General features: G+C 46.9%; 1 protein-coding gene across 1 annotated transcript; it reads right to left on the bottom strand.

The window, feature by feature from the left end:
• Positions 1 to 203: 203 nt before the first annotated feature.
• GATA6 (GATA binding protein 6) lies at positions 204 to 21102 on the bottom strand. The gene is made up of 7 exons (XM_021551536.4): positions 20970 to 21102; positions 18766 to 19685; positions 15243 to 15409; positions 11790 to 11915; positions 10430 to 10517; positions 10193 to 10299; positions 204 to 1801 (listed from the first exon to the last, which is right to left on the bottom strand). Exons 2-7 carry the CDS (start codon positions 19664 to 19666, stop codon positions 1634 to 1636), a joined length of 1557 nt encoding a protein of 518 aa, XP_021407211.3. The 5' UTR covers positions 19667 to 19685; positions 20970 to 21102; the 3' UTR covers positions 204 to 1633.
• Positions 21103 to 25076: the final 3974 nt, after the last annotated feature.

The following is a 25076-nucleotide window of genomic DNA, read 5'->3' as shown; positions in this document are numbered from 1 at the left end:
ACAGATCATCAGAAGGTGTAGTGAAGGGAGGTGCAGAAAAAGCACACAGTGCAGACTTAGGTAGGAAGAGCAGGCACCTCAGCTGGAGACCTTCCCTGCAGCCATCAGACATGCCACCTGTACCAGGTACATTTCCATATCTTTTAATGTAGCTTAAAAATTGTGTTGGAGACAAAGGAAAAGGCACTGTACAGAAAAAAAAATCCTAAAATGATACCCTTTTATTTGTAAAGCTCTGATGAAACAACTTTCCAAATGACGTCCCACTTAAAAACCAATGAAAACCAACCTAACTATGCATCAGTCACACTATACAGATTGCATCCTACATTTTCAAGATGCCTAGATATCTTCTGTAGTATTTACATATGTATCAGTTAGGTAGTAAAATTTCATTGCAATTTGCTTCTTTTCACCACACACTTATTCAATGGCAAAAAAAACCCTTGGGGATGCATTTGCATTTTTGTACAACACTTCGGAGCAAATGGCTAGGGCAATTTTCCTGAGAGAAGGCTTGTTCTTTGAAACTCTTGCTTTACCAACTGGAAATACAGAAAGTGGATGCATTCTTGTTGCACTAAAAAGCCTAAGGATGCCTAGTTAAGTTTTTCTTTTAAATTATTTACGTACCATTAAGTTAAAATGTTTACATTCATTCATTCATATAAAAACCGTTGTTAAATCTTATGCAAATGATTTAACACTGATTGCTGCAACACAAATTGCACTTCTTTTAAAAAATTATTGTATATATGGAAGAAAAATATCTGATTGCTACCCTGTTTACAAATTTTGACTGACTCTACACAGTTCAGCCAGGAAATACGGACTTTCATAAATCTCAGTCACAGTGTACTTTAAAAGTTATATCGCAGTCTTGAAAAGTGAGTAAATATTTTAAACCAGAAAACACCAATCCCAAAATCTCCTTAACCAGCTGGACCTTGTGGGACTTGTACCAAACGTTGTAATTTCTTCCAGGGACATAGCTGGGCTCTGAAGAGCAGAGCAAGGCACACTGAAGATGGAGAGCATGGAAGGAGAGGTCTGGCGGGGCGAAGACATCAAATTTGTGAGAACTCAAGCTGTAGGCACTTCTAACACTCATTAAAAAGTATCTCACTATCTCTGGTAATTAAAGTCTTTGCTACTTCCTCCCCGACACTGACAACTTCCCCCAAATTCTTAGGGGAAAAGGTAATGAGAGAGTGAAAACAGCTAATAATCAGAAAGGCAGCACTGCTGGGTAAGTTGAGGATGAACTTCTGGAATCTATCAATAGGGGTGGGTTTCTCTCTTCTTTTTGGTTTGTTTTTTCTTTTATTTTGTTTTTTTTTTGGGGGAGGGGGATTTGGGAGTTTTTGAAGGGGTATTTTTGAGAGTGTAAGGCTGCATTAGCTATCCTCGCTGGTAATTTGCTTTCCCTACATTTTTCTTGCATAGATGAGGAACTGGATGCTTTGGCAAAGCCTCTGTCGGAAGTAGAAAAACACCTCTGCCACCAAGGCTCAAAAACTGTTTCAGAGGAATGGTCTTTGCCAGCACTCTCACTGCCGCTGCGACCGCTCCACAGAGGAAACTGCACGCAGATGTCTGGGGGCTGCCAGGACCCAGCTTCCCTCACACCCGGTCACGCCAGAGCCAGGGCACACCAGGGATCCTGTCTCACAGATGCTGTCACTTCAGCTGTGGAGCTCAGGCTGACTCCTGTGTACAGCCCATCTTGACCTGAATACTTAAGGTTGCTGCTTTCAGGACTGGTGCTCTCTCCTGGGCCAGACATCACCGACGAGCTCGCCTGCAGGGAAGGGGAGAGCAAAGAGAAATTCATTGAGCAGGTGAGCTTTGCACTCACTGGGATGTGAATGAGAGCACAGCAGGCCTGAAGCACAGCCATCATGACACAATTTCTGTTCAAAAACAGGATTTGCCCTCTGCTTGCCCCTGTGCCTTGAAATTCTGAAACAAAAAAAAATGTCATAGCATGAGCCCAGCCGCCCAGCACTGCTAATGGGAGTGATGTCTGTGTTTGGAGAGGTAGAAACAAAACCATGTGATGTGTAGAAAACATGGAAATCAGCTCATGATGAAGAAGGTGTGCATGTGTCCCACTGCCCCCTACTGAAAAGACATAGCTGCCAAAAATATGATCTGGGAGTGGTGGCAGCTCTAGTTTTTTTGTCCCCATGGGAGAAGCCCAATACATCCTAATTCTCCAGGAGCAGATACAGAGCGCCTTCTGGAAAGCGGCTTTCTTTGGGCTCTTCAGCCCTTGAAATGCTTAAAATATTCCTGACCCTTCAAAACTCCAGCCAAAACCACTTTATTCCTGTAGAACTGACCACTAAAGGAGATGCTCTTTTAATCTCCAGTGGAGAAACACTATGCCTTTGAAGCAGGAGTATTTTTGTTCTGCTGACTGCACAAGACAACATGCAGGGAAGCCCTGGTAGGCACGGGGATGAACCTCTGAACCGCATTGGAATCAGTCCATTTATTTTAACAGAGAAATGGAGAGTTAAAAAGACAAAGGAACAATCATTTTTTCCATGAGGCTGAGCAGATCCGCTAAAGAGGAAAAATTCACAGTGCCAGACAGAGAAGGGGCAACATTTTCACCTGATAAAGGAAATGTTTAGGAGCTGACTTCATGCAAAATTAACTCTTGGATATGTCAACTTTAAAACCTTAATTTACTTGTTAATGGATAGTTTTTGGATGAAATTCCTTAAAAAAAAAAAATAAAAAGGCTATCCTAAACCGTGACTGCAGAAGCTTCCTGCCTGCTCTTTAAGTACGAAGTATGCATATTTAATCATTTTACAAGAGTAGAGCTCTTGGCTCTCCTGGAGCTGTGCCAAGCGAGCAGTCTTGACATAGGAAAAGCAAAGCTCCATCAATTCAAAGGTAATTTCTAAATTATGTGGAGCAGGGCTCTTGTTGCTGTGCTTAACCCAGGGGAAACCTCACCTTCTGAAAGAGATACTCACTGCTAGCAGTCATTTTTGTCTGAAATAAGCTGGGCTCCAATATTTTCTTAATCTTTTATTAAATTGTTGACCACCAGTGTTCTGCCACCCAGTCATTAACCCTAATCCATTAGTCACTACCCAGAAAAGCAGAGAATGAAGGAAAAAAAAGGTATCCCCCAAAACCAGCTGAAACAGCTCTAATCCTAATAAATAAGTTTCATCGCTCCCTTGAACATACAGTTGTCAATCAGTGATAACAAATCTTTTTATCCCCTTTCCCTGTGACTGTGCATGGAGAATTCAGTGAGGCAGGTTCCATGCTAACCTTTGTGTGCAGGCAGTCCTGATCTTGCATCAGCCTAGCTTTTCAAAGCCTTCCTTTTATTTCTAGTGCCTCAAACATTTCTGTTAGCACAATAGTCATAATTTTTAACAGCTTCAGGCTCCCCACAGCAAAAGAAGGGTTTCATTTAGTTGACCAGTGTTTGCTAAACCTGAGCTAAAAATACTAGGAGCTGCTTTGAAAGCTCCCATTTGCCCATATTTGCCACTGCTGTTCTGGTAGGCAAATATCTTATCAGTACCTGTTTTTTCCAGGCTTGGAAAGTGTAATTCACCTTTTCCTGATTCAGTCCTACAAAGGTGGGGAGCAGGGACCCACAGTTTCCATATGGGGTTATCAGGCACCCTCCCTCAGGCACCCCAGAAGGGAGGACACAGAGGCACGTCCTGTTTGAAGACTGCCCATCCCTGCCTGTCCAAGGCCAGATTCTGGCTCTGTTGAGCCAGGATGGGCAGGACCTGGGCAGGACTGCCAGGCCTGGAAACCCCACCCCGGTAATGTCATGACAAATCTAGGCAGCTTGGGCAGCTCCCAGAGTGAGACATGGAAAACAAACTTTAGCTCATGAAAAAGTCATGACAGAATCACAGTTCTGTTCCTGAGCCTCCCTACCTTTGCTCTTACTTTTCCAGCTTTACAAGATGAAAGATGACAGAAGTTGTACTTAGTTATTAGAGGAATTTTTTCAGATGAAATAAATAAACTGAACAGTGCTGATGAAGTCCATGGGGTCTAATTTACAGCTACTGGCTCTTTCTATAAAAAGGTGACGCCTTTATTTTTATTGGTGAAGTCTGATGATAGGTAATAGATAATCAACTGAAGGTCAGCTTTCAGAGGAAAAAATTAATGAAGACCACTGGGAAGTGCCTGCCTCCTAAACAAACAGGGAGGTTGTGGTGGTATCTGCAAAGAGTCTTCTTTTTACCCAAACCAGGAGGAGCTGGTCATGGGTCAGCCCTTAGGCAGGTGGTCTGTATCTGAGGTGGCCTTTCTATAGAGGGCCTGCCCACCACGTACAGAGCAAAACCTCTGCCAGAGCCACAGAGACAACTAGATTGCACCCAAACCTGCCTCAGGACCTTAGAGGCAAATTAACCCCCACTAAAGCTGCTCCACATCAAAACCAGACTGCTCAGGCTGCACTTGCCAGTACTCAGGGAACAGCACCAGCAGCTCTGGCTGAAAGACTCCTGCTTTCTTCCATCCACTCCTTCCTGCACTATCTGCCCACCACAGAGAACAGGGAGAGGGGATGGATACTTTCCCCTCTGGCCTTCCCCCACACTTCCACCAAGAGGGAAATGCACTGGGCAAGGACAGCTGGAGGGGGTGGCAGAGGGCCTTGATCTAGACCTTTGGTCTATCAGATAGACCTTTGCTCTATCCACTTAACACATCAAAATGCTCCATGAATTTTGGACATTACATTAAGCCAGCAATAAGCTGAGTCTCAGCTGAGACTCTCTTCCTCCTCAGCCTAGTTTACTTTCGCAACACTTAAATGATATCAACAGTCGGTAAAAATACGTTCGCAAAGAATTCTTTCACAAATTAAGTGTTGTGGCAAAATGGTGGAGTCCTTAATTTTCAGCCTCAGCCTCCCTGCAATAACTTCCATCCCCACAAAGAGCACATATTCCCAACACTGTCATTCCCTGGAATCCAAAGAGCAGGTCTTGGCACTGCAAAATGACAGCTTTTTTTACTGATGTAACAACCCTCTTAGTACACAAAACTGTCATTTCTTGCTAGTCCAATTGATCCTTTTGTTTATACTGAAGACGTGTAAGTTTACATATCTTCTAATCTCTCCTTTGTATTATAGCAACATAAATCTGTGGTTAATACTTCATTAATTTCCTAAGGGAGGCAACTTCCAGCATGGCTTGGAAAAATGATGACCCACTGCTGTCAAGGGCTGTATGAGTAACTGGCTTTATTGCTTTGGCAATCAAACAAAACCAAGCAGAAGGTATGCATCCATGTGCATATAGAATTTTGGGATACAAGCAAAAATACTTTTTCCTTGCTTTTCCCCACTGAAACAAAAAAGCTGGATTGTTTCCTTCTGTTTGATATAAAAATGAAATGCCTTTTTTTTTTTTTTGGATACATACACACAGAGTAAAGAAAATGACTCAATGTAAAAGAAAAAGACTCAGTGTATGAAACTGAGTGGGGAGAAGAAAGTAGCTTCCCGTTTTGTCCAGGACTGAGCACTGATGCAGAAGAGGTAGGAGACCAAGAAAAATTTAAACTAGAGTCTAGAGTATCGTATCCCCCAGCATACTGCCCTGTCTGCCATGCTCTTTGGTATTTTAGGTTGCCACGTTACTCATGCCTCCTGTTGATCTTATTCCACCTGGTTTAGATAAATATTTACTCATACCAGGACTGAGGCATCGTGTTCCCATTTTCCAGGTGAAAGTCCTACCAACCATGCTGGTGAGCCTTTCTCATAGAACTGTCCCAGTGCCTACAAAATTATTACATACAACTGGAATATTATCATCATATAATCTGAAGGACCCTTGGAGATTCGACTACCCTGTATCCAGGTGGTTAGCATATTGTTTTAAGAGGTTGAATCCCTGGTTCATCCAGATTCTGGGATATACTCTATGGAGGCTGCTTTCCCTGTAGCCAGAATGAATGCCCTACCAATTTACTGCCTAAATAGGAGTAAACAACACCACCTCTAACCAGCTCACGAATCTTTTTCTGATAGAAAAAAAAAAAAAAAAAAAAAAAAGAGAAAGCAAATGCAGGAGAATCCATTCATCCAATCATCCAATCCAGCCCCATTTGCCCAGCATTTTGGAGACAGTTAAAACTGCATTTTTCCTGCTAGCTCACCACATGCCAAGGCTGTCTCTGTCAGCTCTCTCATTTCCCACCCTACAAAAATGAAGAGCCAGTCCTGAAACACTTCTCAAGGTAAACTTATAAGGGAAGTAAGCACTAGTTTTTCCTCCTAAGTTTTTCTGTGGTGTGAGAATGGTCCTTCTGAGAAAACTCCACCCTGGAGGCAAAGGACGCAAGAGAGTCTTCTGAAAGAAGAGTTCCCCTGGTACTGCTGAGTTTTTCTGACACCAGTTGTGGATCAAGGAGCCTCTATGATCTGCCATAAAAAGCAGATTTTACAGCAGATTTCATACTGCCTTTATCCTAATAAGGGAATAAAGTCCTTCTGGTTATCACACTTGGAGCCCCTGCATGGAAACGGATGGGTTTGCACTGCAGACGATGCCCTTCATTTAGCAATTTATTTGGTGGAGCTTTTTCCTGTACAGTTTCAGCAGCATCAAAGGGAGAGCAGGTATAGATGCAGATGCAGGCTGTCTGAAACCTTCAAATCTTCTTTTTATGGGGACGCAAGGCAACTTCATATATCATGCAGCTGGACCCTTTCCATATTAGCAACACAGGACACCCAGTACTTATACTGCATAGGAAAACAGAAATAGGCCTAGATCCTAGATCCAGATGTGAATTTGGCAAATAGCCTCTTTCAATGGGACAACAAAATATCTCCGATCCAAACACTTCTACACTTTGGGATGTTTGAAATCAACTTTGCCCCCACAGCAATTCATTAATCGTATCTCTTAAATGTTTAAACTTCAGCTAGAACATAAAATCAACATTTAAGGTTCTTGCTAATTTGTCTCAGAATTGGCATCATATAAGATTTCCTTTGTGAAATGGATAGTCTCAAAGACACTGCCAAGAGTAATTGCTGCCCTCCTCTTTTTCTGCCCTCCCTTCTTTATTTTACTTTAGAAGAGATAAAGAAAGGTAGGGCAAAAAGTGAATGTTACTGACACAAATGAATTCTGCTGAATTTCATTTCCATTAGATTTCTACATAACTGGAAACTTTTTTGGCAGCCTCTCACAAAAGGCATAATAAATTGCTTTTGTACCAGCAGAGGAATTCGTCTTCTCTGTTTCATTTAGCAAAAACATTGCTGTGAATTTCACACAACAGTTTCTAAAACGTCATCAGATTTCTCTGCCTAATGTCAATTTGGCATTTTCCCCCTCTTCACAGAATAAAGGCTAGAGAAGCAAAACCAGAGCAAAACAAAAACAAGTTGCCATGCCCATTTTGTAATACACTGGAACGAGCCAGGTTCACTGTTCAAGCAGGTGCCTGTTTTTCAGCAGCATCACCAACATTGGGATCAACATTGTCGGGAATCAACATCAGTCTTTTTAAAGTGACCAAATATTACAGAACCTGGATTCATCCATCTGACAGTTTGTTTTTTCCCCTCCTGACACGAGCTGGAGAACATTATTCTCTTCCGATGCAAAGCCATTGCCTATTCTAGAAATAATTACAAACATTTGATCTATCAATGGATCAACTCAAAAGGAAAAATAAAAAATAATCAAGGAAAACAGAAGTCTAGCTGCAGCATGTGATCAGATTGCAGGCTGCCTTGCTCTAAAATGCTGACATCCCTTCACTCACAACAGCTTAAATAAGTTTTAAGAGTGGTCAGTCCCTTCCATAGGATTTAGATCCTTTAGAAATTATTTTGCATCCTTGCAGCTAGTGATCATGTTCCCAAATTACATCTGGGGCAACGGGAGTCTGTCTTAACAGCCACCACATTCTACTTTAAACTTCTAGCCTCCTGAGTCCTCATCCCTTTGAATTACAGAGGTTTGGGCAAATCCAGGAGCCTGAGTGAAGAATGTGACCATGCCAGTGACATATTCTGACAACTGCTCCCTGAAAATCCTCTTTTCATTTACATACATCTAGGACTGGGGCACAGGGGTTGGAAATCAGTAGCCCTTTACCTAATTTGGGATGGAGTCAGAGGGATGCCCATAAGTCTGGCTGCCATTGCAACTTCCTCTCTCCAGTGCATGTCACAGCCCCTCTCCATCACTTCCGTTCACTGACTGAAATTTTTCATGAGGGGCTATTTGCAAGGCACATCTGATCAAATCATGGTGGGGAAAAGGCTATGCAGATGTTACCATGCTGCCTGCTGGATATAAGGGGACAGATTTTCCCAGCTGTTGCACAGGTGTCCTCTCCCAGTCTGATCTACTATAGAAAAATCAGGGAGAACTGAATCCCTGTCACTGGGGATGCCATCATGCAACTAAGAGCAGCCTCAGGGTCCCTCCTGGGAGTTGTTCCTAGTTGCTAACAGTTCTCAAGGAGTCTTTTAGCCTTCAATCCATGCCCTGCACCCACCCGCTGGTACCCACGCAACTCCATCTGGCAAAACCATATTAAAAATGGTAGTACTAAAATGATAACATAAAGATTATTAATAACATGTTTGACGTGCGCTTCTAGGGAGAAATACCACAGAAAGGAAGTCAGGTTTTAGCCAGCCAAAAAGGCAGCAGCATTGTGGAAATGAGATCTTGTCACATGTATATGGCCTCTCCTTCCCCAAGAAGCTCATGGCTGCTGCCACAGTCTAGTCTGGGATTGGGCTTCCATTTCTACCCATTACATAAATCTTATCACATTGCTCAGGATCACTAGTGTTGCTTAAGGTAAAGCAAGAAAAATTTAAGGAAAATTTGGTTACATTTTTTCCTTTGCAAATATCAAGGGAGAACCTTAAACAGTGCATAGTATGTCCTTGGGGAAGTCCAAAACCCAATTTGGAAACTGCAATGGTTCACTTTTCACTTTTTAGTGTTTCTCTTCTTTTTGATGTGATCTGTTTATTTTACCGGCTTGACAGGGTTTTGTCATGTCAAAGACAAGCCCTTTTAGTACTATCCTAGTCTCACAGGATCCAAACCCAAAATCCAGTGCCTCTGAAAATGGGTGGCCCTGTCAGTCCGCAAACAATTGCGTTTGCTAAAAAATGAGCTTTTCTTCCCCTTGTACAATAAAACTTTGTACATCAGAAATTAAACTATTGAAAGGAATTTGAATGTAGGAAATCCAAGACATACCAAAAAATAGCTATTACAAACAATGTCTTATTTTCATTAATAAAGGACTAAAGAAAGCCACATTAGAAAAATTTCTCAAAGAAATTATGTGCTAGATTAAGGGATACAGAAGGCTGAGAAGTGAGTGTGGATATGGGTATGTACAGCCAAGGGGTTAGAAATTAATCTACATTAAGCTTCACAACTTATTTTTATCACACATGCTGAGTGAAGAAAGGAAGTTTGAGATGCTTGGAGTACATGATGTAAAATAAGGATCAAAGCTAAAGCAGGAGATGATCAGCACTCCACGGGTGCTCCTCTGGAGCTTGGTACTGCCAGATGCTGAGCATCTGGCCCCTGAAGAACCCTCTGTGGTCAGAGGGCTGAACCCTCATGCACTGCAATCAGCAGGATGTTCCAGCCTGGTTTTAGCTGAGTCAGGGGTTAATTGCACAATTTAGTTTAAAACAAAAGCCTGTATGATTTACTTCATACACCAGCATAATGTTTTTCTGGGTTTTACCCTTCGGGATAATGCATATATATATATGTGTGTGTGTGTGTGTGTGTGTGTGTGTGTGTGTGTGTGTGTGTGTGTGTGTGTGTGTATGATTGTTTATTGACAGGATCAGTTTGCCATGTTTTATTGTCTTCTGTCCAAAAGAAAACCTTTGAAATTAAAGAACCTGAATATTTAAAAACAAAATGTCTGTGGTTAAGCTGCGGCTAACTATCATAAAAATTATATAGATCTTAATCAAGAAGGTTTGCAAAGTACTTCAGCTTGTCGTTCTGTTTACAGCTATATGTAATATCCTCCGAAAATCTTGTTCTAGTATCAACTAACAAAACTGGAAAGTTTGTTTAGATTATTGTTCTGCTAGATAAGATAAAAGCTGTGATAACATTGCCCAGTGATCAGCCTGCTTGCAGATACAGACACTTACCCCGGAGGCTGCAGTCTGTGTGCCGGGAGAAGCTGTTTTGCTACAGTCATCTGAGTTAGTAGAAGACGTAGATGTCGGAGTCATTGGAACTGCAGTAGTACTGTTACCTGAAAATTGGTAATTGGTATTAAAAATAAATATTTTCTAGCCAGAGAAGAAAAAAACAAACAAAAAACCACAAACAAACAAAAAAAATACAAACTGTTGCAGCTACACTTTCTTATATTTTATATTTACCAGAGCATGCCTTTGATTTATTTATATTCTTAGGTTTTCGCTTCCTCGTCTGAATTCCTTCTTTTTTCATAGCAAGAGGCCGAGGAACCTGAAAAAATTAAATATCCATACCAATCACAGAGTTGCATACGTACTCAAATCAAAAATCAAAATACACTACAAGACCAGATGTGATGTTGCAAATGTCTGCATAGCAAGTCAATTTTCTCTATGTCACAGTACTAATTCTAAAAACTATTTGCATTTTATTTGGGCAAAACAATAGTTTAATTCAAGGGGAGTCATAGCTGAATTAAGAAAGTAGGGAAAACTATTTTTTCTCTCTGCAAACTTCATTGTTTTTTCAACCCTTCAATCAATCCACAGGAAAACAGCACAGAATTAGGGATAACCAGTATCTTTGGCAGTAAGCCATAAGAAATTAAATTGGATGGGGTATATCTGATCCTTGATTTATTATTCCGGTCAGTTAAGGATTATCTCCAGTGCCTAATTCAAAAAAGAAAGAATGTATATGAGAAAAAAAGTCATGCTCGTCCTGTGGACCAGCTCTACAAACCAGGTCATCATGAGGAAGCATCTTAGGAGAATTGACTTAGTATTTGTTTCTATAAGCAGATCCGCCCATAATACAGCTTTGTGGTATCTAAATTTATATTTATAGGAATAAATTTATATTTAAATGTGCTCAGAAGTCATCTTTGTGTTCATCACAATGATAATCACACTACAAAAATACTGGCTTAAAATATATTTTAACACCAGTTTGAGGAAAAACAATTCATGTGTTCTCTATCATTATAATATTTAAACCTGTGACATAATTTACATTTTATTGAAGGCTAGACCACAACTCAATGCCCTTGCTCTTCAAACACTTATGCTTGACTATAACACAATCCACAGGGGTCTCACCCAAAACATGCTCTGTCACATTCAGGACAGAGATTTTTTTTTACTCTATCATTACCCAACAAAGGTTGAAATTGCCTTTAAAGATTTTCTGGCTTGAATTACACCCTTTTGCTGGCATAGCTATGTTTTCCATGAAAAACTGTCTCATTAAAGGTCTAGGGATTTTTTCCCTACAAAAAGGGTGATTTAAATCAAGTAGCAGTGGCAAAAACACCACTCTGCTCATCCAGAAGTGAGTTCTTTATATAAATCTATTGAGAGAGCTACAATGGCCAACACATCACTAGTCGAAAGCATAACGTGAAGTGGTACAATCACGTTCTAATGTCACACATTCTTCTGTTCCTCTATGAATTTCGCTGGTCGTTTCTTTGAGGACCACCCCTTCCCCAGAGCAGCATCAAAGAGCTGGCAGGGGATCTCCCTTGGAGAAGCAGCCACTTACCCCATGGAGCTTCATGTAGAGGCCGCAGGCATTGCAGACGGGCTCGCCCTCGGCGTTCCTGCGCCACAGGGTGGTGGTCGTGGTGTGGCAGTTGGCACAGGACAAGCCCATCCGCCGCGACGAAGGCTGGAGGCAAACACAGGCAAACACGGGTATAAGCAGGTGGGCAGCAGAGAATGATTTACGTCTTTATGGTTCATAAAAAGTCCTTTAACACATGGCGGGGATGGTAGGAGCGTTTTTTTATACTATCTGTCAGCAACAGCCCAGAATTAGAACAGAATTATCCCTCATATCAGAGAGTAGAAAGACAGTGTGAAGAGGTACTGAATGCCTTTCAACCCTGGGCAGTCACAGCAGAGACAAAATTCTCATGTGGGAGCTGGTGACCAGAAGTCTGTTCAGACCACAAGGCACTGTGTCTTTTTCCAGCAGGATAGCTAGGATATATCTCCACTACAGCTCCATCGAGCTGAACAGAAAGCATATCACTCCCGTGCTGCCTCTCCAGCCAATTCAGTGCCCTCTCCCCTGTATGGTGGGTGAAGAGGCAGCTCTGATCCTGCCACTGATAGTCCTGACTTATCAGAAAAATCAGCCACTTTAATCATCTGCCCTTGGTGGCACCACACCTGGGGAAAACTTTCCTGGGCATCCCAAGGGTAACACATACAACAGCATTACTTTCATAAAAAGGTCTTTTTATCATCACCCATTTTACCATCATACAAAAAACAACATGCCTTGGGAGTGTGTTTTACAGAGCAGAGCCTCCCTCGGCCATCAGAAAAGCTGGTGGGTGACAACAAGGTTCCCACTGCAAACAAGCCATTTATGACGCTCTTCCGTGGAGTTTGGAGCCAAGATGAAGCAACTCTGTATCAGAAATAACCATATAACCCAGAGCTTTATGGCTGCAGGCTGTATATCATAAGTGAAGGCAGTACTCATAAACATGTGAAATGAAGGTGAATGGGTTATAAAAGTCCCTGTAACAACTGATCTCTTTTACGTTCATCACAAGCAAAGAATTCCAGCTACATCATAAATCTAGTCTTTTTCAAAGTATCGCATTGTCAAAAATATACAAAAAAAAAAATCTGTGCCTAGCTCTGTGTCTGGCAGCTGAACAAGTTTACACGAAGTCAGTTTTAGAGGATTGCATTAATCTTATTCTGACCATAAAGTGCCCGTAACTGAAATTACTAACTTAAGGGTACAATGCCCTTCCTCTTGAATCATTTATTGCTGGGTTGTTAGACATAACTGGGTCACCTTTGATACCACAGGGCTGCCTGCCACTGGGGAAACCGATAAAAATGTTTTGAGAATGAAGAATATTCCAGAGTAATAACTGAGTTTCTTGAATATTGTCTGTTTGAGTGTCTTTAGCAGTAAGCCCTCATTTTACACCACAGCTCAGAAAGAGCTCCAAATTAAATACAAATTTTGTAATCTTGAATCAGTAATCCATTATTAACTGGACAGGAAAAAAAAGCTAACCACCCAGCCAAGTGTTATATAGGCTGAAGTACACAAATACAATTTTTAATGTTAAAAATCCAAATATCACGAAAACAGTATTTTTGACCTAGTTATTAAATATGCATACAGCGCTCAAATTGTGTCCTCAACTCAATACGTGTTTTACGTGATCATATTGAGTAAAAGAAACCTGGTTGTAACACACATGCTTCATTTTCTTTCTCTGCAAGTGAAATGCTGTCAGCTGTTTTACTCTGTTAAATCTTTCTCTTTCCTATGCAGCCTGGTCTGAACCTTCATACATTTTATTTCAATAGCTTTTGCTCATTCCCATATCTAAACAGACATGGAGTTTTGGCATGTTTTGAAGCTAAAACAACTTTTCTGATGCAGGAATTTTATCAGAAACTTTGGGGCAATCTAAACATGTTTAGCGTTTTCAAAACATTTTCCCTTCTCACCTACATATTTCCAACTGTATGAACACAGAGTCATGGTTGATTTATAGTTATGGCCAGGGTACTCAGTAGGGATTGTTACACAGAGTTATTTCAGAGTTATTCCGCTGAGGTGTCAGACTGAAATCGGGCTGTAGTTCGACTCTGCTTTAGTCTTCTCACCCCCACCCCTCCCTCAAAAAAAAAAAAAAAAAAAAAAAAAAAAATACACAGAAATGCTGGAACAGGGTGTCAGCTACTTGAAATCTGCCTTGGGCCAGGGTGCCACAGCAAATCAGGCTTTGACGCTTGAAAGGATCAGCAGATCTGGCCCCTCCACTGCAACTGTCCCCACTAATGAGATAACACCTTGTGTCATGAAATTTACTGGAGAATCAGCTAGAAAAAACAGATACCTAGCAGCAGTAAACCTCTGGCTTAAATTAACTCTTTGGATTAAAGAAAGGTCTTTAAGCAGAGATGGGCTGGTTCCCAAGTGTTTACTGCCTGTTCCGATCATCGAGTGTTTGGGTCTTGTTTCCCCTCGCTCCCATAAGAGCACTAAATTCAAACGGTTGTGAAATAAAGAACAGTAGGTGCTTTAGCTCAAGGAAAACAGGCATGGAGCAAAGCAGCTGGCATGATTGAAAGGGGCTTGAAAGGCTGATGGGTTTGATACACTGTCTCCATACACAAGGGTCCAAACATCAGCTCGAATTATAGTGGTGTGATTTATTGTGGCTCGCTCGGTAACAGCCATTACTGAAGAGCATATTCTTTCTGTCTGCTGACCTCCACCCAGATTTGCTAAACATAATGTGCAGTTCCCGCTTGTTAAACTTTCTCCTTGCCTATTCAGTGCCAGCCTGAGTTATAAACAGGGGTTCTGGTTTGTACTATTTATTTCCCCCCCTAGTTTTAGGAGTATATTTTTAGAAAAATTGCCGCTCATTTCTTAGGAGTAAAACAAAACAAAGGCTATTATCATTGTTTAAACAATTGGTTTTCTTTGAATTATATACAAAACTTGCTTACATTCCCAAGGATCGAGCTCTCAGCAAACAAAGCAGGTCTGGAGAAATTCCGAGCCCTTTGAACAAACATTTTCCAACCTTGATTTCTTTTTTTTTTTTTTTTTCTATTGGAAATGTCCAACATCACCACCACAAATTTCTTCCAAGCCACTGAATTCCCCTCACAGACGGGGTTCATAGGTCAAAAAGCCAGGTTGGCCCATGCCTGATTTGCAGCTCACAAGAGGATAGAGATAGTTTTTGCCAGCTCAGAGCCTGGAAGTGGGTCTGAAGCTGTTCCCAAAAGGCTGCCAGCCCTGTCACCCCTCACAGCGACCAATTTGGCCTGCAAACCTGGTCAGGAGCCCCTCTACAGTTTTGCAGCCGAGAGGATCACCAGGCTAATGTACTGATTGCTATCTCCCATCTTTGCCCCAAATTTCTCCCTGGCTACAGGTGACTGGGGCTCCTTGAGGCAGAGCTCCTCTCGCCCCCTCCTCCCCTCCCTCCCGACTCACCACTCTCTTTTGGGGCTTGATGAGGGGCCGGCTGAGGCCGTTCATTTTGGTGTAGAGCCCGCAGGCGTTGCACAGGTAGTTGCCGGTGCCGTCCCTCCTCCACAGCGGGGTCTGGATGGAGCCGCAGTTGACGCACTCCCGGCTCTCAGACAGGTCCTCCAGCAGCTCTGGGGACAGGAGCAGAGGGGAGAGGCGGTGGGGCACGGCCGCCGAGCCCGGTGTAGCCCCGCGCAGCGCGGCCCCGGCCCCGCCGAAACCCGGGCTCCGAGCGAGCGGGCAACCGGCCCCCGGAAAAGCAATTCCCCGGCAGTGACGGCGGGCACGCGGTGATATTTTTTACAAAATCCCTAGGTTTTTACTTTTCCTTTTTTTTTTTTTTTTTTTTTTTTTTCTATTTATTTAAATGTGCCAGACCTGCTGCCGGCCCCGGCGGAGCTCTTGCTCTCCGAGCCGGAGCAGAGTCGGTGAGCCCCGGACACCGCTCAGCCCCGGCCCGCTGTCCACTCCCGTCGGGATCTGACCCTTGGGAAATTCGGCTGGGGTCCGCCCGAGGGGCGAAACCCCCTCCGTGGTGCCCACAAGACGGAAAGGGAGGTGCACTTGCTTTTAGAGGGGAGCAGAGTGGGGAGGGAGGTGGCTGTCAGAATAGCCACCCTGAGAGCTGGGTATAAGGAGCTGTCGTTTTTCCCAATATTCCCTAGGGTCGAAGCTTGACGATAACTTTTCTACCCTAACTTTTATTTTAAATGCCTTGCAACTAGTAAAGCTTCAAGTTTAGAGGCAGCGTTTGGGGCCCTGGTGTGCCAAGGCAGCGAGGGGCAGCGGCTGCTTCGCCTCGGCTATTTGGTCAAATTAGTGCTGGTTAGTAGGAAACAGAGGAAATGGAAAAATAAGCAGTATTGTGCCTCCTGCTTTCATAGTTACTGAGCACAGACGGGGAAGAAAAAGGTATAAAAGTACGGGGGGGGGGGGAACATAAACAAACAAAAACAAAAAAAAAAAAAAAAAAAAAAAACAAAAAAAAAAAAAAAGAGAGAGAGAAAACCCACTTATAAAAGCTAATACTTTAACCCATGCAAATCTTTGTTCTGATTTACCTCTCCATATTTCGGGGGAGAGGGGAATAAATTCTTATCTTACATAGACTGTGCCACGTTGTGCAGAAATAATAAAAGGAGATGTTTGGATTTTTACAGCAGTTTTTGAGTCGAGTCTGGGAATGTATGTTTCAGACTCAGAGCTTCGTCGTTGATTTTTTATTTCCTCCCTCTGCTACCTGCCTAAATTCATCATTGGGTTATTCTCGAACGTTTCACTGCACAGCGAAAGAGAGCTCACAGAGGTCGAGCAGCTTTGGAGACGGGGCTGCGGTGACACGGCGGGCTTTGAGCTGAGAAAGAGACGGCCTTTGGCCCGCACCCACCCAAATACGTTTCTCTCCTCCCTTCGTTTGCGAATTATTAGGCGCTAAAGAGGAACGGGCACACGGCACAGTCCGGAGAGCACAGTTCAACTTACGTTGTCAGCTCCTAGATCTTAGCACATCGCTAAGATTTATTAATCTTTGCACGAAAAGCACCATTGAAGACCGTAACCAGAAAAATGTTTAGGACGTCAAGGACGCTGGAACTTAAACAGTATTTTGTCTCAGCTATTTATTTTATAGCATTGCCTTCCTGCCTGCAGAAGGAAATTCTGCCGTGACAATATTTCTCGGGCATTTTAAAATATTTTTTCCTTTAGAGAGTGAGTACTACACTTTTATCCAAAGAAAACAAAATAAAGTTTTAATTTTAGATACTGTTTAAGCATCTCTACGAGTACCATCAAGAAAGCTTTATCAAACTATCTAATATTTAGCCGCAAAAAAAATGCATTTCAGCTACAATTTTCCCACACTTTTGACACGGGATAATGTGTAGCTTCGGCTTTGCTGCCGCGTTTTGCCTCACAGGAGCAGAAAATTCGCCTGGCCCAGGACCTCTGGGCTACTTCGCCGCGCGTTACAGCGCATTGCGGCTGCCCTGGCACCCCGTTCTTTCTCTCATTAAAAGGCTAATCCCGACCCCTCCGGCCCCCAGCACTGCCGGGAGGGAAGCACAAGGAAGGAGAGACCCGCTGGAGCAGGGGAAGCTGCTGTGCTCCTCGGCTGCCTTGACACTCCTGCCCCAACCTCCTCCAGCGGCCGGCTCCTTCGTTTTTCTGCTCCTTCTTGCTCACCCCTCTTCTCTCCCTGCCGTGAGATTTCCCAATCACACATCTCTCCCAACAAAATTACAAAAATTAAAAAAAAAAAAAAAAACAGGAAAAAATAAAAAACAACAAAAAACCCAACTAATTTCTTTCCTCTCCATCACCTAGTTTTACACTGTAACTTTTGAAAGTTGAGTTTCAAACTCAACTTTTTTGTTACCCTGAGATGTGGCTTCTCCTATAACTGCTACAACTGATTTTCTTTGTCAAGAAATTAAACACCAAGTGGGAGAATTAAAATACTTAAATCTAAGGGTATCATCGACAGACGGGAGGAGCATTGTGTGTACAGCCCTACAGAAAGACAAAAATCCATGAGGTAATTTTCTGCAACACTGCACTGAAAAAGAAAATCACGGTGTCTATAAAATATATGCACCTGGTGGGTAGTTTATGCTTAAAGTGAATGACGATCAAATCTGTGTGCATACACATATTTACATAAATATGTATATATACATAATAAATATATGCACAGCATGTATATATCAATACATATACATAGCCACACACACCTCTCTATAAACCTCTATTTATATATACATAGGTTTATTCTAAAGCTGAAGAGATTGCAGTAATCGTTAATCTTTCTACCTCTGACTAAACCATCGCAGCTCAAACTCCACTTCTGCAACTGATTTAATGACACCAAGAATCTCCTTAACTAAACTAAAAATAAGGATGGGTCACCTCGGAAATGAAAGCAAAACCCCATCAGGAGGTGCTGTATTTTAGCAACAGTTTACAAATTAGGTTTACTCATTCGTATACGAGGTTTTGTTTTCGCTGCTTTTCTTTTTAAATGAAGCACCGAAGTGTTTTATAGATTAAATAATCCAAAATTGGTTAAGCGAGCCCTTGCAATTTTCCTCTGCGATACAAGAAGGGTTAATTTGCAGTGATTTTGTCACCGTTTCTTGTCCAGATGACCGCATTTAGGAGAAGGAGGAATGTACTGGTTTGGAAAAATTAAAAATTAAGTTTACACCGGGCAATTCGTTTTGGGTTCTTTGGGTTGGCAACCCCGATTGTCATACTCCAAACAACGCCGCTTCTTGGCGGTGTATTTTTCCCCTAACTCAACACAAACGGGAAGAGCCACAGTCCCGGGACCGCCGTCCTGATACCGACAGCGGGGCCGCCCCGCGCCGGGGCTGCCCTGCCGCCGCTGCCCCGCAGCCCCGCCGCCCCTCCAGCGGGCAGCCCCGGCATGCGGGACCCTCCCTGCCCTGCCCTGCCCGCCCTGCCCTGCCCTGCCCGCGGCTCCTACCTGCGCTGGGTGCCCGGACGGGGATGGGGGCGGCCCGGCCCTGGAGGCAGTGCAGCATGGAGTTCTCGAAGGGCGCCGTGGGCCAGGCAGGGGCGAGCTGCGGCCCCACGTAGGACGTGTAAGGCCCCGGGTAGGAGCCATTGAGCGGCCGGGCCAGGGGGCTGTACTGGTCCCTGGCGCCCAGGCTGTTGCTGTAGGCGCCGGGCTCCCGGGAGGCCCCGTTGGCCACCGGCGGGCTTGGGGAATAGGGAAAGCGGCCCGAGGGGTGGGAGCCGCCGCCGCTGCTGTACGAGGGGCTCTCCGCGGCCGGCTGGGACCAGACGGCGTGGCCGCCGCCCGGGTGGCTGGGCTGGGCCGCCCCGCTGCCCTGCAGGTACGGCAGCGTGGGCAGCATGGAGCCCACGCGGGTCGTGGGCACGTAGACGGGCGAGCTGGGCGTGGAGTGCATGAAGCCGCCCGGAGATCCGTCGTAAGGCGTGGGGCCCTGGGCGGCCGAGATGGCGAGGGTCTGGTACATCTCCTCGGGCTGTTCGGCGCCGAGAGCGCTCAGCTTGGGGCCGCGGCTGGACCAGATCAGCTTGTTGGTTTGGTCTAAGTCCGCGAAGAGCAGGATGTCCTCCCAGCTGGGACGGCCGGAGGGGTGGGGGGTCCCGAAGTGCACGTAGGGGGCGAGCAGCGACCTGCCCTCGGCGGCGGGGGGCGGCGGCGCGGCCGGCCGGTGGCTGCCGTCGGTCTCCGGCCGAGGAGTCTTGGAGGATCCGCGCTCACCCTGGGAGCCGGAGGAGGAGGAGGGCGAAGGAGGAGACGGGCGCGGCTCCCTGGTCGCGAAGGGACAGGAGGAACCGCCGGCGTCCGCAGCACACCGCTTCACCGCGCACCAGCCGCCTTCAGCCACGGCCATCCAGGTCCCCTTCTAGCCGCTGGGTGTGGATGGGGAAGGGCGAGAAGGGGAGGAGGAGGAGGAGTGGATAGGGGGATCCGCAGGGCAGGGCGGGGAGGGAGGACACAAAAGAGAAGGGAAGAGGGGGAGAGAGAAATAATAGTAACAAAGTTTGCAAACAGGACAGCCCGTCTCCCTCCCGTAATGAGATTCATCAGGGCTTATCTGGCCCCCCCGAGCGCTTAATCAGTCATGTCGCCTCGGCGGTACGGGATCAGGCAACCCAGGTCAAGACGAGCTGGGAGACGCCAGTCCCGCGGGGCCAGGGCTGCGGCTCCGGCCCCGCTTTCCGCGCCGCGGGAGGGCTGCGCCCCTCTCCCTTCGCATCCCGGGCTGCGGATTTGAACATGAAGCACGCCGGGGCAAAGGTGGGCGTCAGGGCGTGGGGACAGAGGGGGGTGAGGGGGCATTTTTCCCGTCTCTGCCCTTCCTTGGCTGCTGTCGTTGTTATGATTATTTCAATGAATGAGTCATTTGACTCGGTTCCACCGAGAAAACAATTAGTAAGGCGATCCCTTTAAGGTTACTTCGCCGGAGAGCGATGTTAGCTTTTCCGCGCATCGCCTCGCTTGTTTGCCTATTTCCAGCCCAAGGTCACGGAAAGGGAGGAGGATGAGGGAACGGCCCCTGAGAGACGGGGGATGCGCACGGGCCGGTCCGAAGTGTGCGCGGCAGCGGGACACGGACCGAGGCCGGGCGAGATGTGCCTGCCGTAGGGGTCGGATCCAGCGGACAGCCCTGGCTGGGGTCCTGCCCCAAGCCCCAGCACACCTTGCAGCGCTGACAAACCGTTCCGAGCCGAGCGGTGTCAATTCGGAGCTGCCAGCATGAGGAAGGCTAAATAGACAGACACAGAGACCCCGGTGCCCAGCTCCGAGGAGAAGGGGTAAAAAGCGAAAGGGGACACAGTGAAGTGACAGCAAGAGAAGGCGAGGCTCTCCGTTCTCAGCCCACCTCGGGGCACTCCAGATAACCACAGGCACAAGAATACAGGACACACACACACAGAGCCTCCTCGCAGATAGGCACCAAATACGTCTCTCCCTCCTGCGAGATAACTGGGAGATAAGGCTCCGGCAGATAAGAGATCCAGGCAGCAGCATGGGATGTTTGCCCACACAGCCTCCCTCAGGCTCCCCCAGCCAGGGGCAGCCGCCGCCGCGCCGCGCTCCCCTCGGAGCGCCCGAGGGCAGAGAGGCAGCGGCCGAAGACCGAGAAAGAGCAAGCGAAACCGCGGCGAGGCAAGGAGAAAGAGGGGCCAAACCTGATGCCGGTGCCCCGCATGGGGCCGGGGCGCGGGGCCGCGGCGGGCGGTAAATCCAGTGCGGCGGGGGCGAGCGGCGGCGGCGACTCCGGCGGCGGCGGCCGGCGGCCCATGTATAAAAAGGAGAGAGGAGGCGCCTCTCGCAGCCCTGCCGGAAAACTGCAGGCAGCCGGCCCTGATTGGGCTCGGCCAGCCCTAAACAAACACGGGGCTCAGCAGGGGTGCCAGTCCCGGGGCCAGCCGGGCCGCCGCAGCCCCGGGGGCGGGGGCGGGGGGGCACCTCGGGGCGCCCACAGCTTAGGGGTGACAGACCCCGGCTCGGGGAGCAGGAACGAGCAGAGAGGGCTGGCTCTGCCAGATACCCCAGTCTTTTTCTTCTTCTTCTTCTTCTTCTTTTTTTTTTTAATTTATTTTAACCCAGAAATAATACACATTCTTCCCTTCTTCCTGGATAAAATCTTTTTTATGGTGAATATTCATAATTTCTGTAAGGTTTTTTTTTCGTCTCCGCGCCTCCAGGAATGTCAGCGAATGTCCCCTGGCAGCGGCCCCAGGGGAGATGTGTGCCTGGCTTTCGCCCTAAGCAGCCAGGGGAGTGTAGCCCTCCATCAAACCTCTTTAGTTTTTGCTCGTCAAAATCTGAGCTATCCGAGATGAAAAAAATGTGGCTCCTCCTTGAGTTGCCCCAAACATCAGGTTAAGCCAAAGCAAGCTGTGGGATGTGTCCATCTCAACAGCTGGCGGTAGGCATTTTTCCTCTGTTTCTTTCTTATTTACCCCCCCGCTCCTCAACCCTCTTATCTCAGCTGTGTACAAACTGATATGGTACTTAGCAGGAAAGTGACTGGAAATTAAAATAACTTCGTTCACCAGAGGTTATCAGCTGGATATCTGTCATCATCAGTTTGTACAGAAAGTCATCTGCGGCAAAGGGCTGGACTAGAGCAGAGCCGGGCTCTCGGCAGCCGGCAAGCATGAGCCCTCCCGACAGAAACCGAGCCCAAACCTGCTGATGCGCGGTGCTGTCGCTCCTGGGGTAGGCACGGCTTTTCTTTCGGTCTTTCCAGGAGAAGTGAAGGGGAGATGAAGAATTTGCGGCGCTGTGAGTACGGTAAAACGCTGGCTGTAGCGATCCGCTCTGCCGGCGTGGGTGAACTAATTGTGACTTTATTGTGCGTGTTTTTGTGGTATAGCGCGGCAGGGATTTGATTGGAAAGCAATCACTTTCCTGAGAAACCGTTTCTTTATTAAATTGTATGATTAAAGGTGATATTTCTTTCTTGTCAGTTGTCTCTAAATAATATCGTTAAATAATATCGGTCACGCTGCCAGGCTAAAGTGACTTTTTTTCCTTTTTACTTTTAGGTGTATTTTAGTGAGTGCAATATTTAATAGAAAATAAGCTTTTGCAAGTGAGGGCAGTGATTTGTTTTCTACCCGGCTCGTCTTCCGATGCTAGCTTGAAACGTAAAACATTTTTGCCGTGGTTTTTATCTGCAATTGGTAGACAAGAGCAGTGGAAGCCTCAGGAGTCGATGCCCACGCCGCTTCTCCCCAACTTGGGCGCTGCCACTACAAATTTCTGTGCTCAGAAGCACCGAGCTTTAAACCCCACGTTTCCTTTCAGTCTTTTGGATGCCCTTTCTCCAGTTAAACACGAGGGTATTTCAAACACGTGTACAGGTGGATATAAAGCGAGAAATACCGTGAGGGGTTTTTTCAAGTGACGGGCTTTACTCGCTGGGGGTGTTTGCCGGTCCTCATGTAAGCCCATGGGGGGAGGTGGGGACCCTCCCGGGCCCGAAGGGTGCCTGCCCGAAAGGTGAGGATGGCTGGGAAGAACGGCCACGTTGCCCTGGCAGGCGCCTCTTTCCTTGGCTCCAAAGTGACCCGTGTTTTACACTCAGGCGCCTTGTTTTTTTCCCCTGCCGATTAGCCTGTTTACGTTATAGCCGGGCTACAAGCTTCATTTTATTTCCTCCGATAAACACGATAAGAAAACCCGGCTTAAACTGGGAGCAGCGTGAGAAACCATTCCCAGTCACCCCTTTTCTCTCCACTCCTTTTCGTTTCGGGTTTGCTGTCGAACCGCTTAAATCATAGACTCCTAACTCTTCATTACGTCACTCCTTTCCCAAATCCCGCTCTGCTGACGTAGCTTTCACCCCGGGGCTCCGGGGGGTTCTCAGGTATCTCCTGCGCCATGCCTGGGTTAGGTACCCGGGGGTGCATGTGCAGGGACATTTTTGAGGGCAGGGGGTTCTCGGTTGCGGGGAAGACACCGCCGGGGAGGAGGTGCCAGCGAGGTGACCATCGCTCCTGGTCGTTGTGGCCAAAGAGAGAAGAAGGCAGATTGGGGAGGAAAAAAGTTTCGTGTCCAATTAAGGCAAATTCCCTCGCGGGCACTTCAACCTCCCAAAAAAGGGTTGGGGGTAAGCCGTGTGCAAGCGCAGAGCTGTTGCTCCTTCCCCCACTCTCGGGTCTCCGCAAACGTGATCCCTTAGCAGGGCGCACTAGGGAGGAGAGAAGGCTCGGTCCGGCCGCACCCTCGCTGCCCCTCGGCCCAGACGGTCCCGGGAGCATCGGGCATCGCCCGGCATCGGGCCCCAATGCACCCGTGGCGCTGCGGCCCTGGGGGCCCGGCGGGTTCGGGTGCCTGGCGGTGCGAGGGGTCACTTTGGTGACTATCGCAGGCTGGAGTGTATTCTTTTCCGAGACGTGTTTATGTAACTTAATGTACTTTAGAAACTGCTGGGGAGTTTAGGCCGGGCTGATAAGCGCCGCGGTTATTACGGGCGACGTGCCGGCACCTCTCCCCCTCTCTTCTCCCCTTCGCTTATCCGCGCTACTTAAAATATACTTTTATCAAGGCCACCACACGATACGGACTGTTTCCATTGCCCAGCGGCTGTGACATTGAAGCGGACATATCGATCGGGACACCGGCGGCTCTGGGGAGCGCTCCGCCAGCGGGGAGCTGCCGGCCGGCTCTGCGCTTCCCCGCTGCCGGCCGCGGACAGCTCAAGCCCCCGCGGCAAGAACGGCGGCCGAAGCCGGCGGAGAAATCCGCATCCGCCCGGGAAGAGATGGATTTCAGAGGGATAGGGGCCTTTGACATCACCCATCACCTCCGTCTCGGGCCGGGTGGGACAGCCCAGGGAGGTGAGGGTAGTGGTCAGCCAAAACTGACCCCCAGAGCAGCAAGATCCTCTACACACCACAGCAAGGGCAGGGCTGGGCACGGTGAACGTGCCCTTTTGTGATAGATGAGATGTGCCCCACGGTGAGGACGGACCCCCAAACTACCAAGGATGAGGAGAGATTAATTTTTCTTTCCTCGAAATTCCTAACGAAGTGCTGCTGGGTGCTCAGAGGCCGAGCCTTAACTCTAGCCGTCCCCGCTGGTCGCAGATAGCAGGCTCCGGGCCCCGTGGAGCAGGACACCCTGACCCGGCTCGCGGAACCTTGCCCGCTCCCTGCCGACTCCTCGGCTCCCTCCGAGGCTGAAGCCGTGCCCGGAGGCGGGGAGCGGGGCAAAACGATATTCCCCACTGCAGTCAGCGACCTCCCGGTCACTGGTGACCTGCTACTGCGTGCTTTTTGGTGATTTCCACCATATCTTTAAACACTTGACTCTCAAATAAGCATCAGGCAGCAGAGAACCCGCACGGACATTTAAGCAATATATGCCCAAGTGTGTGGTTTCTGTGTGGTTGGGGTTTTTTTTGTTGTGTTGGGTTTTTTTAGGTTTGGGGTTTTTAAAATAATGATCTGCAGCTTCTTTTTATTTGCCCTCCTTCCAGTCTCTGAGGTCCGGCTGGTTAATGATTTCAGCCTTTAAAAAATTAAATAAATAAGATCAACAAAACGCGCGGAGGAGGCTCCTGTTCCGCGTAACCTGACTCCCGGAGCCGGCGCTCCGCGGTACCCGCACGCCGAGCCCCGTGGGGCGCGCAGGACGAAGGCGATGCCCTCCGGTTCTCGGGGTGACCGGGATGCAGCCAGGACACACGCAGCACTCTAAAGAACACGATCTAGCTGCTTCTGTCCAACAGGGGCATACACGATTTGTCTCTTTACTGCACATACACAGGGACTTTGAAAATG

The sequence above is a fragment of the Lonchura striata genome, chromosome 2 (assembly GCF_050655825.1).
Source record: "Lonchura striata isolate lonStrDom1 chromosome 2, ASM5065582v1, whole genome shotgun sequence".
Lineage (NCBI taxonomy): Eukaryota > Metazoa > Chordata > Aves > Passeriformes > Estrildidae > Lonchura > Lonchura striata.
This window is presented reverse-complemented; position numbering and strand designations above follow the sequence as displayed.